The sequence below is a fragment of the Vespula pensylvanica genome, chromosome 9 (genome assembly GCF_014466175.1).
Source record: "Vespula pensylvanica isolate Volc-1 chromosome 9, ASM1446617v1, whole genome shotgun sequence".
Lineage (NCBI taxonomy): Eukaryota > Metazoa > Arthropoda > Insecta > Hymenoptera > Vespidae > Vespula > Vespula pensylvanica.
Genome location: NC_057693.1, coordinates 718 through 13,025, shown reverse-complemented (window position 1 = coordinate 13,025; position 12,308 = coordinate 718). Strand labels below are relative to the sequence as shown.

Genomic DNA, 12,308 nt, shown 5'->3' with positions numbered 1-12,308 from the left:
AAAAAAAAAAAGAAAGAAAGAAAGAAAAAAAAACTGATAGACATGAATAATAGACATAACTAAGTATAAATAAAAATGTATTTATGCGTAATTATTTTTATTGCTTTATTAATTTATTATATGAGATTTATGTAATTTATGTAAATATCCTCGTATTGAAATATATATATGTATATATATATATTTATTTACATTTTTTTTTAGTATAGCTCATTGGATACAAGTCCCCTTAGTGTGTATGTTATGCATCCATTTTGGAATAAAGTTGTTGAGGTATAAATTTTATATTACTTTCACATAATTATAATTACAATTTGCAGAAAAAATATCCTTGTCATATCTTTATTTTTTCAGTATTGTCCAAAGTGGGTAGCACCAAATGTATTAACATTCTCTGGATTTCTTTTTACTGTATTAAACTTTGTGGTATTTGCAACATTTGATTATTATTTTTATGCATCAAGCGATGATCATTCACAATATTCTCCTATACCTCATTGGGTATTTGCAATAGCTGCATTTAATATCTTTATGGCATATACACTTGGTAAGTAGAAAGTTATATTATGTTTTCAGAAAGTAATGCATCATTTAGTTAGGATGTTAGTAAATTTAATTATATGTATTTTCAATTATAACGATACATAATACATAAAGAGCATAATTATTTTCTTTATATTGTTTAACTTATATTAAGTTATAATTATGTATTATAATAATAATATTATATTAATTTTATAATGCAGTAATTTGAATTATATTTAGATGGTATTGATGGAAAACAAGCAAGACGTACACAAACTTCTGGGCCTTTGGGTGAATTGTTTGATCATGGTTTGGACAGTTGGACAGCAATGTTAATCACTGTTTGTATGTACTCAGTTTTTGGAAGGACAGATCATAGTGTTTCTCCATTACGAATGTATTTCATACTTTGGAATGTATTTGTTAATTTTTATTTAAGTCACTGGGAGAAATACAATACAGGTGTGCTATTCCTTCCTTGGGGATATGATGCATCTATGTTGGTTAGTTGTGTTCATAAATTTTAGTTACACTATATTTTATAATTATCTTATTATTCATAATATTTGTTTTTTTTACATCTTAGGCAACTATTTTGGTATTTATCTTGACCAGTGTAGGTGGTCATGAAGCATGGAAATTCTACTTGCCAGGAGGAATATCAGCCGGAATAATGTTTGAAATGTTATTATATGTTAGTGCCCTTGTTTCAAACTTACCAGTTGTACTTTGGAATATATACAAGTTAGTATAATTGATTTTTACTATGCTTTGTTTAAAAATGATTAACTTCACTTATCACAATATATATATTATTAATTTATAGATCATATAGAGATAAGACAGGAAAAATGAGAACATTTCCAGAAGCAATAAGACCATTGGTGCCTTTAGTATTGTTATTTATGATTTCTACACTTTGGATATTATTCTCACAACAAAATGTATTGGAGAAGGATCCTCGTATCATATATTTTGCCATTGGCACTACTTTTTCTAATATATGCGTAAGTCAGTATTACGTAATACTTTTATGTAATAAAAAGAACAAATATATTCGTAAACAAAATATTATTCCGAATTAAATATGCTTTTAATTGATAAATATGTTTTTATAATATAATATTTTAGTGAGAAAAATTACTTAGCTGATTTGTATTATGCATAATTTGATAATATTGTAAATTGTATTATAAAATTTAAAAATCAATTTTTTTCTCGTAAATGCATGAAAAAACATTTGCTTATAAAAGCATTTAAATATGTTATTTTTCATACATTACAGTGTCGCTTAATTGTATCTCAAATGAGCAATACTAGATGTGAAATATTGCCATGGATATTATTGCCAGTGACAATAGCAACTATTCTTTCATTTGTCTTGCCTGAAATGGATCTTAAATCTATGTACTTTGTATCAATTTTATCCTTACTTGCTCACGTTCACTATGGTACCTGTGTGGTATGTCTACATTTTTATTATGTTGTTGGAATTCTATAATAATTTAATAAATGGAAAATAAATATTTATTTTAGGTGCGTCAAATGTGCCGTCATTTCCGAATTCATACATTCCATATAAAGGATCATTCTGATTGACTACTTGTGGATAATACATGTTAGAAATAAAAAGAACAACAAACCGGACAAGAGGCAATAAGAATAAAAAGGAAAGGAGATATTGGGAATCCGACAATTAGTAACATACGAAAAACATAGATCAAATAATAACTCACTTGTATAGGAAACCAAAGTAATTTAAGTCTAATATTACTACAATGTAACTATTTAAAATTGTAAGCATACACTCCTTTACTTGACACCTGATAAATGATGTCATATTAGTTTAAATATGTCATCAATTCCTTGAAGTAATGGAGCAAAATTGTCTTTAATTTATTGATTATTGATTTCATATATCATTATTTTACTATATTTTTTAGCTTATCTTTATATGTGTGAATATTCACCTGTATATTATTAATTTCACTACATATATGCATTAAATGTGTTTTTGGTTCTTAGAGGTATTGATCCTTGTATGTATTGCATTGATAGTTATCAGTGTACTTACGTACATCGTGTATACATGTTTATATGTTTTATCTTATTGAATTAACACTTGAAAATATGTTAGAGCAAACTTTTAAGAATCATGCCAAAAAATAACCACTAGATGACTTTATGATTGTACTGATTGTGAGTACTGAATATTTGCCTATTATAATAGTACTGAAAAATCTCAATAGCATTAAATGTATTAATTTATTTCGGTTCTTAATAATTTGATAAGCGTGATTAAAATAATCAAGACACTAGTAAGGATTACTTTAGAAATCTCAATTTTACTTTACATACAAGGAAAATAAGAAAATTTTAAATACATTAATCTTGAATTACATATATAGATATCGATAAAAAATGTTACTTACGATATTGTATAAATATAAATGTATTCACTCCAAGGCCAAAGTGTATACTTTTGCAAAAAGGTGTATTTATTATTCACATAATGTTGTATTAATAATATAATTTTTACAATTGCAGAAATTATTATGATTTGTTGTTAGTGTGTCATATAATAGTACAATATTTCTTATAATTATCAATCTTTATGAATTCTTGAATGAATTTCAGATTTATTAACAAAAATTATAATACATATGATCAAAATAAGCAATATTTTTAAAGTAAAAATGTGTATAATGTAAATATAGACAAAAATATATTCAACCGTTGAGAAAACTTAAAATATCTTACATTTTATACAGTTTATTACAATTTATTACAATAATAATAAAAAATTATCCATAATTTAGCTGTAATAACAATATTATTTTAAATAGTACATTTGTACATGCAAACTTTATTAAAATCAGTAAATTTAAATGATAGTCACTGAAACATTTTTTCTAAAATGTATGTAAATACATACACATGATTATTTGCTATTTAATATTAAATTTGAGATATTCGTTCTTTATATTTTCTCGATCTTCTGGAGATGGAAGATAAGGTTTGATATCTTTTAGTTTACGATCAGCCACTATTTTTTGCTGTAATATAAATTGATTTTGTATAGTTAAATTTACAAAGAATTTATTTTGATATAATATTTCATGTAAATATTACCCAGAACTTCTGACAAATTTTATAATTATTGAAGTAGGCTTGGCAAGCATCACGAATATAATTATTATTGCTCAAGCATTCTAAAGATAAATCGTATTCCTAATTTTTAAACAATCATATTTAGTATATTATTATGTTACAATAAATAACATTTCATCATTATATAATACCTTTAAACATGGATTATCTGCTTCATGATTCCGTCGCAAATTTCTTTTTACATCTGTTACCTTTGAGATGTTGATATTTGTATTGTTCAACTTGTTCATTTTTTAATTAAGTATATAAATTTTTCTTACATTTTATAGACCTTCAAAAATGTTCAATTTCTTTACTCTTGATAGGGAACCTGCATAATTTATTATGTAAATTATAAAACATTAAATAACAAAGGTGAATATCAAATAAAATGAAGCTGCGTCGTGCGTTTATAAATTGCTAATAGCTTGAACTGTTTTGTTTAGCACATTCTAAATATTAATAGAATACTACACGTTTTAAATTCTAATGTTTCATAATCAGTAATTTTGTAGAACGTTTTTATTACTAACAAAAAACATTATACGTGAAAAATATCACGGATCGGGATATATATTTACAAATGTAATAAGTAACAAAGATTTTTATTGAAAGTTTCGTTGTATCTACAGATGTGCTTTATGTAAACTTCACAATCATCGACATAAAACGAATAATTTAATCAGTTTTGTAATGAAAGTAAAAGTATGACTGCCACCTTGATATACCAATTTCATTTATATTAAATTTAAAAAATATGTAATTTACATACATTTCAGATTTTTAAATAAATAATAAAATATTAATTTTTCATTTGATATACGTTTTAGCATATACTTGCTATCGTATAAAATATATTGTATGAGTCAATCGTACTTATAACTACGTAGTTCACATTTGCACCATTCAATTATAAATTATTTCTACAGTGAAGACGTAGCCACACAGATATAGAAAGAAATAGAACAACAAAACACTTAAAAAAGAAAATGATAGCAATAAAAAAATAACATACTAAGATGGTAGAAATGGTATTTCCGTTGCGCCAAATTAAAATGTTTTTTCGCAATGTAGTTATTTCAATTAATAATTTTTGTTTTTTTATAATATTATATACTTTTTTAGTTTTTATTTAATTTTGAAGTATCGGTAAAAGAATTTTTTTCTTCTTTTATCATGAAGTAAAATTTCTTAAAATTTTTAATATGTGAGATCCTAAAGATCTTAACATCTTTGCTTTATTTCAACATTAGCGCCACCAACGGTTATTCTACACAACGAAATTTTATCTTATCAGAGAGACGGATATTTTTTTATAAGAAATTAAAACTTCGAATTAACAAAGTATGATAATAACTCGTTATCAAATAAAAGATTTAATAGTAAATAGTATTTTTACTGCACCGAATTTTTGAAACTATTATAAAAATTAATTATTTACTTACAAAAGTAGGAAAGGCTCGTCGATATGGTAGAAATTACTGACCTTACAACGAGAAAAATACGACATTATAATCGATGTCCACTCTATATGTGATATTCTATCTAAGCTTAATACTTGCTGATGATAGATAATACATTTATCGTTATGTAGTAGTCATGCATGTGTTTTCAAGTAAATATCAATTTATTACCAGTTAAAGTAAATCATCTATAATATTGATTAAGAAAACAATAATAAATCGTATTAAACAAAGGTTCGAAAATAATATTCTGCATTTAAATGTTTCTTAATTAATATATTTTGTGCATTCATGTTATTAATATGATAATTTGTATGTTACAGGTTATTAAAGAAAATAAAAGACAAATAAAATGGTGTGTGTACCATGCATTGCTGTTCCCATATTATTAATTATATGGAAGTTTTTAATACAACCACTCATTTTAAAATGGTGGCAATTCAATAATAAGATCAAATGTACAAATGAAGATGAACAACCATCAGATTTAGTTAAAGATTGTAAAAATGGAATATGTACATTAGCATGGAAAAAAACTAACAAAGATTCTGTAAAAATAAATTAAAATTTTTTCGAGAAAAGTTATCAAATCATTCCAAAAAGTACTGCTATGCAGATATCAAAGAATGTGCAAAATTTTATTTTTCTGTTTTACTTTAACGTAATTTCTAAATTATGAAATTTACTTTCAATGGTATGTATACGAAATAAATTATATTAATAAAATATCTGACGTATTGACTACAGATTAACTTAGAAATGTATTGTTTAGAATTAATAAAATACTATGTTCGGTTTTGCTTCTTTTTCATAATAGAATTTATAGAAGGTATAAAGTTAAAATTTTATTATATAATATCTTTTTGATGAATACATTTAAATACATTTAGTGTTTACACAATTTTGATGCATATGCCCTGGACATTTATGTTGCAGACATTATAAAAGTTAAAATAAACATATACCAGAGCTAGAATATTTGTAAAATTTATTTGTAAACATCAGTTACTTTTTTAATACTCAACAGTAGTTTTTAAGTTTATAGTGAGATATAAGAGATGTTATACTTGTATACACTGTACCTTGATTGCTCAAATATATGTTGACTGTATATACGATATTAAATGCATTGCATTAATATAACTTTTTATCAAAAACATCAACATCTTGTTTCATAGCTCCAACAATTCAAAACTGCTTTAATCTATTTAGGCATTCTTTTACATATTTCACGACTTTTTGTCTAATTACATTTTAATACTCACCTATTAACATATAAGGATATCACAAAATATCATTACTAATTATGTCTGATAATATTCAATTTAATTAAACTCTTATAATTAATTATTTATGTAAACGATAATCTGTTGCAAAAATATAAGTATTATCGTATTATGGGAATAAATATTATATGTAATACAAACAAATTTGATGTTGTATGAATATTTTTAAAATATAATAACCTATAGAGATTTTTTGTCATTATTAATAAATTTTTAATATATCCTTATACGTTAATAAATAAATAGTGAAATTTTTTAGAATTATAGTTACATGAAATATGCAAATATTTGTCAGATTACAATTACATGTTAATGGACATTTTTTAGTTCAACTTCAAAAATAAGTGTGCTGTTGCCAGGAATAGCAGGTGGAAAACCCTTAGCACCATACCTAAAAAATAATTATGTTATAGAATAGATATATTATATAGTTTCCCTTGTGATCTTTTATACTAATAATTAAGAACAACTATAATACTTTAAGAAAGAAGCAGAACGTAACAATTATGCATTAAATCATGATAAATATACATACGCCATAGCTGGAGGTATTGTAATTTGTCTCTTTCCACCAACTTTCATACCAGTAATGCCTACATCCCAACCTTTGATAACTTCACCCCTTCCGAGTCTAAATTTAAAACCATCTCCCTGTGTAGTGGCATCAAATTTCTTGCCATTTTGCAATCGTCCTATAAAGTACACAGAAACAAATTTTCCTGCTTTTGCAAATGCACCATTGCCTGTTTTAATGTCTTTTACTTGTACACCTCCCTCAACCACCCTTTTCTTCTGCTCATTTAAAGTATTCTGTTGTTGCTGTTCTCCTTTATTCTTTTTTTGTTGATTCTGTTTGATATCCTTTCCATTTACCAATTTTTGTTTATCTTGCTTCTTTTTTTGCTGTAGTTGTTCTACTTGCTTATTCTTCTTTCCCTGTTGTTGCTGTTTGCTGAATTTTTTTCGTATCTTTTCCTCTTCTTCTTCATTAATGTCATCGTCATCGTCATCATCATCATCATCATCATCATCATCATCATCATCATCATGATAATTATCATCATCATCGTCATCGTCATCACCATCACTTTCTTCCTCATCTTCTTCTTCATTAACATTTTCTTCATTCAACAGAGATTCCTTTCTTTCTTCTTCTTCTTCTTCTTCATCGATATCTTCATCATTATTTGTTCCATCTAATTCCAAATCATCATCTTCTGACGATTCAACTTCATTTTTTACTCTTTTTACTTTTTTATTTCCTTTTGGAAAATCTATTGCTTTTCTCTTTGATTGCTTGTCAATTAATTGTTGAACTTTTTCTTCCTCTTCTTCCTCTTCTTCTATTTCATCAACTAAATCATCTGGTATTAAATATCCAGTTAAATGCACACGACTGTGCCCATTACATGTGAAAGCTATTTTAGTACCCTCTTGAAAGTGCAAATCAAGTGGTACTTGCCATACAGAACCTTTTTTTAAACTACAGAGTAAGTAATTTGTACCATCATAATATACAGTCACTTGTACTACATCGTCATCTACAATAACAGTTATATGTCATATAAGTTTTAATTATAAATTTGTTTTTAGAAAGAAAAAATATTTAAGTAAATAAAGTCTGTTTAATATTATTTAATAATACTTTGACATCTGAAATTGTATTAACTTTATGAATTTTATTATTGATTGTATCAATAACTTCTATCATAACTTTTTAAAAATAGTCAAGCATATAACAAACAAAAAGAATTATAACTTGATAGAGTAAGAAAAAAACACATAAAAACTATTAATGTAATTCACATTTTTTTGACTTACCGGCGCTTGCAACATCCAAAGTCGCCATAGACACGTGGAATGATTTTTCAACGGTTTGAGTGTATCGTTTATTCGGTTCCATTATTAGACCTACAAATATATATATATATATATATTATACTGATCACAAACATGTAGAAATATTATAAGTTTTTCTTTCGTTTTTATACTTTATAACGTATTATTAAAACCACATGGCGACGCCATTCTTGGCATATAGTACCGGTAAAGTTAAGACAAGGATTTATATATATTTTTATAAATGATGCTACTATTTACCCCAAAACATTTTGGTTGCTTTATTGTATAACCTTGGATCAAAATAAACAAAAGTATATTTATATCAATAATTACTCTCTTCTTTTTCAATACGTTAACGTGAGTGACCACTCTTATAAACAGACCACATCCGATGTTCTCGCGCCAATGCGCCCAAAACGAACGATGAACAAACAATGCAACAACGATACTAGCGCCAATACCGGAAAAACGATTTCACTAGACTTTTTCCAATCTAATTTAATCCACATTTGAATATTTTAATTTAACTTTATTTAATTTCATTTATTGTATTATACATAAGATTTAATTGTTTTTATTATTAACTACCACCACAAAACGAAGTATTAATCTAAATATTTTCTATGTTACGTAGTTAGATACTTCATTTATCGCGTTGAATTATGTCAGCCAATCTTACAATCTGATTGGCTATCTATAAGAATGTAATAATCAATTACAATATGTTGAATTTTACGACTGTTACTGTTATTGAATGGCTACTCTTACGGAGGCCGATTCCAGCGATATAATTGGTCGAAATGTTACTGTTATTGGATTCTATTCATAAAATAATTGCGGATATAATAAATGGCGTATCGTAGGTTTGATAGTTAAAACAAGATAACAAAGACCAAAAATAAACCTATGTGTATATAATATTGAAATGCTGCCATAGATAGAATATAGCATAATATTGCGACAAATGTAAAATAGAAATCCTGTATGAGAAATATGTGTGGTTAGACTTAAGGTATGTTTTCATGTTACAATAAAAGCCATGGCTTCGTCGCTGCATTTCTGTACGATAGCATGATATTTATAAATATCAGTAAAAAATCAAATTTGCGTGATATCCTAATACTGATGTTGTTATAACGAATCAAATATTATGATAATGCGATATTTAATTTTATAACGACAAAAGTTGAAAGCAATGTAGTTAATAGAAGAATTTTTACAGTTTGCTCTTAACCTATATTTTTAAGGCATCAATAATCATTACAAAATTTTATACATAAATTCATGAGAATCTATATATATATTCTTTTAGCTTATTTTAATTAATATTCTATCTATTCTAGACAAAGTAGAAATAATTTTTGATTTTATGGAGCTTATATAATAATATACCTTTATGCATAAGTTTTTATATTGATTATAATTGAGTTATAATAATTTTTGTTTACCAATTAACAAATTATAGATATGAAAAATATATTTTATGTTTCAGGATATTAATATTTTAGATAAAGAAACAGATTACATGTTTAATATATTAAATTATTAATATTGAAGTGAATATTTTTAGTAAGTAATATTATTTTATAAATCATGTGATAAGTAAATGTAAATAAATAGTATAATATATAATTGTACAAAAATAAGAGAATATATTTCATAACTAATGGACTTAATATAATGTAATCATTATAAAATGACGTAATTTAAAAAATGATATAGTTTTAATTTACGTAAAATTTTTATATAATAATATAAGTAAAATTAAAAAAACAGGATAAGAGAATTTATTTTTGTTTTACAAATTGTTTTTATATGATTCTAGTACAAAAATTGGACATGGTTAGACAATATACAAGTTCTAATTTATTTGTAAAACAAATTCGATCTGTATTATATCCTTATAGCAGACTGATGTACTCTAACAGAAGAAATAAGAAGGAATTAGACTATAATTGTGCCCATAATAATTATATTTTGAAAATATTAAATGATAAAAGAATTGATTATTTTAAAAGGTAAATTTTGTTTTTATAACTTATCTTGAATTTAAAAATTATTATAATTGGAAGCATATATTAAAATAATTTTTATGTAGATATAAGATTCCTGAATCACATGCAAATAAATTGCATTTACATCGTGAACAATATGGTTCATATAAATCATTAGAAGATATATTAGAAATACAAGATATGACAAAAGAGATATTAGATGCATTTATACATTCAATTATTAATGATAAACAGTATAAAAATTTGCAAAGTTTCAGAAGATCAATTATTTTCCCTTCAGCAGATATCCCACGAGAGGTAAAAGAATTACTATTTCTTATTTAAGATATAAGAATGATGGGTGAATAAACATTATTTAATATTATTTTAGCAAATATCTACTGTATTGGGGATCTATGTAGGAACAAATATTATTAGTTGGACATTACTTGAATCTAAAGAAAATATATTGGAATGGAAATATGAAAATTTCTTAGAGGTTCCAAAAAGTGATTATACTTTTGAACTATTTAATTTGGTAAATGTTAAATATATATTTTCTATATAATAAACCGAAATTAATCATCTAATGATATAATATTAGAGATTATTTTTTTATGATAGGCTTGGAAATTAATGTTAAAGATTCCTACGGCTGATGCTTATGTAATGGATGAAACAAATTTCAATTGTACCTTGTTAAAATCTGTAAAGCAAGTAAAAGTATTTTTACAGAGAGAAAAATTGAAAGCAATGATTTTAGCTTTTTTATCACAAAAAAATTTATTGCAGGGTACTTCGATGACTAATGGTAATTGTAAAAGTAATAATAAATTATTTGAATTCCTATAAATATATTTCTATAATAATTAATAGTTTTCATATTAAAATTAGAAGACAACGAAATTTCATCACTTACAAAGAATATTTATCTACTGAAATATGAGAAAGTTGTGAAACTATTTAACCTTCATATAGGTTACGAAGTAATGTCTTCTGGGAGAGTAATTAATAAATTACTATATGAAGAAGATTGCACAAATGATGAAGAAAAACATCCTGTTGGTGTATATATACAGAAGGACATAATGCACAGTTATAACAACGAAATAAATTACATAAAAGATCAAATGAATTGGTCTTTATTGATTGCTTTAACATTCTTACAATTAGGTGTTCTTGAAAAATATGGTTATGAATTTGTTTGAGATTGTAAAGATGTCAAAAAATTAAAGAAGTATTCCATTCTCTAACTTTTCTTTTCTGTTTCGAATCATTTTATTGCAATTTTGCTATGTATGCATCAATTATACATGCATATAACATTTCAGATACTGGGAAGAACTAAAAAATAATTGTTAAATATGAAAAATAGAAAACAGAGCATGAAACTTAGTTAGTATATAGTAAAGCATAAAAGATTCATAAGTAAAAGAAGATGCTATGATAGTATATCGGTTAATATTTTATCATTACAGTTCCATAAATTGAGCATCTGCAACATTATTAGCTCAACATAGTTTAGAATCATGTTGCGAATTATGGTGTTGATAAAAAATTATCAGCACAATATGAAGCTTTATCTGAAAACGTCTTGGAAAAAACAAGATTGCTCTATAAGGATAAAGAATATAATGAAAAACCTTTGAATGCTCTTTCTTAAAAGCAATTATTCTGATTATTAAAAAAAATTATGCAGTTTCTCTTTGTGATCAATAGATATTTTGTATTAAATTCGATTGTTACCCCGCGCGATAATATATAATAGGTATATATATACACACACATACACCTACGAATATTCCCTACATATGTAACGTACACTTTTAATTTTACCTATAGTAAATTCCTAAGTAACCCATAGTAAACACCAGTGAGTGTTTTCCCTATCATTCGCGTATGGAAGCAAGGAGACTTACATAAAACTTATATGCAGAGAGGTTCCATTAACTTCCATGTAAAAATTCCACGATGACGTACCTATCCCTCGATCGCCTAATCTGAAACAGAAAAAGAGTAAAAGCAGAAGAGATGATTATATGAGCAAA

At 25.3% G+C, this 12,308-nt stretch overlaps 4 protein-coding genes across 10 annotated transcripts in view; 2 read left to right on the top strand and 2 right to left on the bottom strand.

The window, feature by feature from the left end:
* LOC122631649 (ethanolaminephosphotransferase 1-like) overlaps positions 1-2,195 on the top strand; it is a 2,585-nt gene extending 390 nt beyond the window's left edge. The window contains exons 2-8 of one of the 2 annotated variants that reach the window (XM_043817599.1): positions 210-273; positions 355-547; positions 766-1,028; positions 1,112-1,269; positions 1,352-1,532; positions 1,811-1,987; positions 2,062-2,195. In XM_043817599.1, the coding sequence (XP_043673534.1) occupies positions 244-273; positions 355-547; positions 766-1,028; positions 1,112-1,269; positions 1,352-1,532; positions 1,811-1,987; positions 2,062-2,124 (1,065 nt within the window). In that variant the 5' untranslated portion in view covers positions 210-243 and the 3' untranslated portion in view covers positions 2,125-2,195. Of the gene's footprint in view, positions 1-204; positions 274-354; positions 548-765; positions 1,029-1,111; positions 1,270-1,351; positions 1,533-1,810; positions 1,988-2,061 lie in introns of both variants that reach the window. The other variant, XM_043817598.1, reaches the window with a different exon arrangement.
* Positions 2,196-2,891: 696 nt separating this feature from the next.
* Positions 2,892-4,846, bottom strand: LOC122631650 (coiled-coil-helix-coiled-coil-helix domain-containing protein 7). 3 transcript variants are annotated; one of them, XM_043817603.1, is made up of 4 exons: positions 4,691-4,846; positions 3,828-4,006; positions 3,658-3,756; positions 2,892-3,581 (listed from the first exon to the last, which is right to left on the bottom strand). In XM_043817603.1, the coding sequence occupies exons 2-4, from the start codon at positions 3,924-3,926 to the stop codon at positions 3,474-3,476; spliced, it is 306 nt and encodes a 101-aa protein (XP_043673538.1). In that variant the 5' UTR covers positions 3,927-4,006; positions 4,691-4,846; the 3' UTR covers positions 2,892-3,473. The 3 variants fall into 3 exon arrangements, with proteins under 3 accessions (XP_043673538.1, XP_043673537.1, XP_043673535.1); XM_043817602.1 differs by lacking the exon at positions 4,691-4,846 and adding an exon at positions 4,205-4,643; XM_043817600.1 differs by lacking the exon at positions 4,691-4,846 and adding an exon at positions 4,448-4,643.
* Positions 4,847-6,589: 1,743 nt separating this feature from the next.
* On the bottom strand, positions 6,590-8,687 carry LOC122631651 (46 kDa FK506-binding nuclear protein). The gene is made up of 5 exons (XM_043817604.1): positions 8,525-8,687; positions 8,246-8,335; positions 7,547-7,965; positions 6,960-7,456; positions 6,590-6,815 (listed from the first exon to the last, which is right to left on the bottom strand). Exons 1-5 carry the CDS (start codon positions 8,532-8,534, stop codon positions 6,734-6,736), a joined length of 1,098 nt encoding a protein of 365 aa, XP_043673539.1. The 5' UTR covers positions 8,535-8,687; the 3' UTR covers positions 6,590-6,733.
* A 334-nt stretch (positions 8,688-9,021) lies between these two features.
* LOC122631804 (transcription elongation factor, mitochondrial-like) lies at positions 9,022-11,513 on the top strand. 4 transcript variants are annotated; one of them, XM_043817914.1, is made up of 7 exons: positions 9,022-9,278; positions 9,759-9,835; positions 10,174-10,284; positions 10,365-10,578; positions 10,652-10,798; positions 10,885-11,071; positions 11,155-11,513. In XM_043817914.1, exons 3-7 carry the CDS (start codon positions 10,181-10,183, stop codon positions 11,466-11,468), a joined length of 966 nt encoding a protein of 321 aa, XP_043673849.1. In that variant the 5' UTR covers positions 9,022-9,278; positions 9,759-9,835; positions 10,174-10,180; the 3' UTR covers positions 11,469-11,513. The 4 variants fall into 4 exon arrangements, with proteins under 4 accessions (XP_043673849.1, XP_043673848.1, XP_043673847.1 ...); XM_043817913.1 differs by having other exon boundaries at positions 10,092-10,284; XM_043817912.1 differs by lacking the exons at positions 9,022-9,278; positions 9,759-9,835 and having other exon boundaries at positions 9,976-10,284; positions 11,158-11,513.
* The last annotated feature ends 795 nt before the right edge of the window (positions 11,514-12,308 follow it).

What these genes read in the sequence shown, in the direction of transcription:
- LOC122631650 (XM_043817603.1), bottom strand. Translation starts at nt 3,926, where the DNA reads ATGAACAAGTTGAACAATACAAATATCAACATCTCAAAGGTAACAGAT. An exon ending in CAGATAATCCATGTTTAAAG is followed by an intron (nt 3,757 to 3,827) that starts GTATTATATAAT and finishes TTTAAAAATTAG; the next exon opens with GAATACGATTTATCTTTAGA. An exon ending in AAATTTGTCAGAAGTTCTGG is followed by an intron (nt 3,582 to 3,657) that starts GTAATATTTACA and finishes TTTATATTACAG; the next exon opens with CAAAAAATAGTGGCTGATCG.
- LOC122631651 (XM_043817604.1), bottom strand. An exon ending in AGGAATCTCTGTTGAATGAA is followed by an intron (nt 7,457 to 7,546) that starts GAAAATGTTAAT and finishes GATGATGATGAT; the next exon opens with GATGATGATGATGATGATGA. An exon ending in ACAATACCTCCAGCTATGGC is followed by an intron (nt 6,816 to 6,959) that starts GTATGTATATTT and finishes ATTATTTTTTAG; the next exon opens with GTATGGTGCTAAGGGTTTTC.
- LOC122631804 (XM_043817911.1), top strand. Translation starts at nt 10,082, where the DNA reads ATGATTCTAGTACAAAAATTGGACATGGTTAGACAATATACAAGTTCT. An exon ending in AGAATTGATTATTTTAAAAG is followed by an intron (nt 10,285 to 10,364) that starts GTAAATTTTGTT and finishes ATTTTTATGTAG; the next exon opens with ATATAAGATTCCTGAATCAC. An exon ending in GGGTACTTCGATGACTAATG is followed by an intron (nt 11,072 to 11,154) that starts GTAATTGTAAAA and finishes TATTAAAATTAG; the next exon opens with AAGACAACGAAATTTCATCA.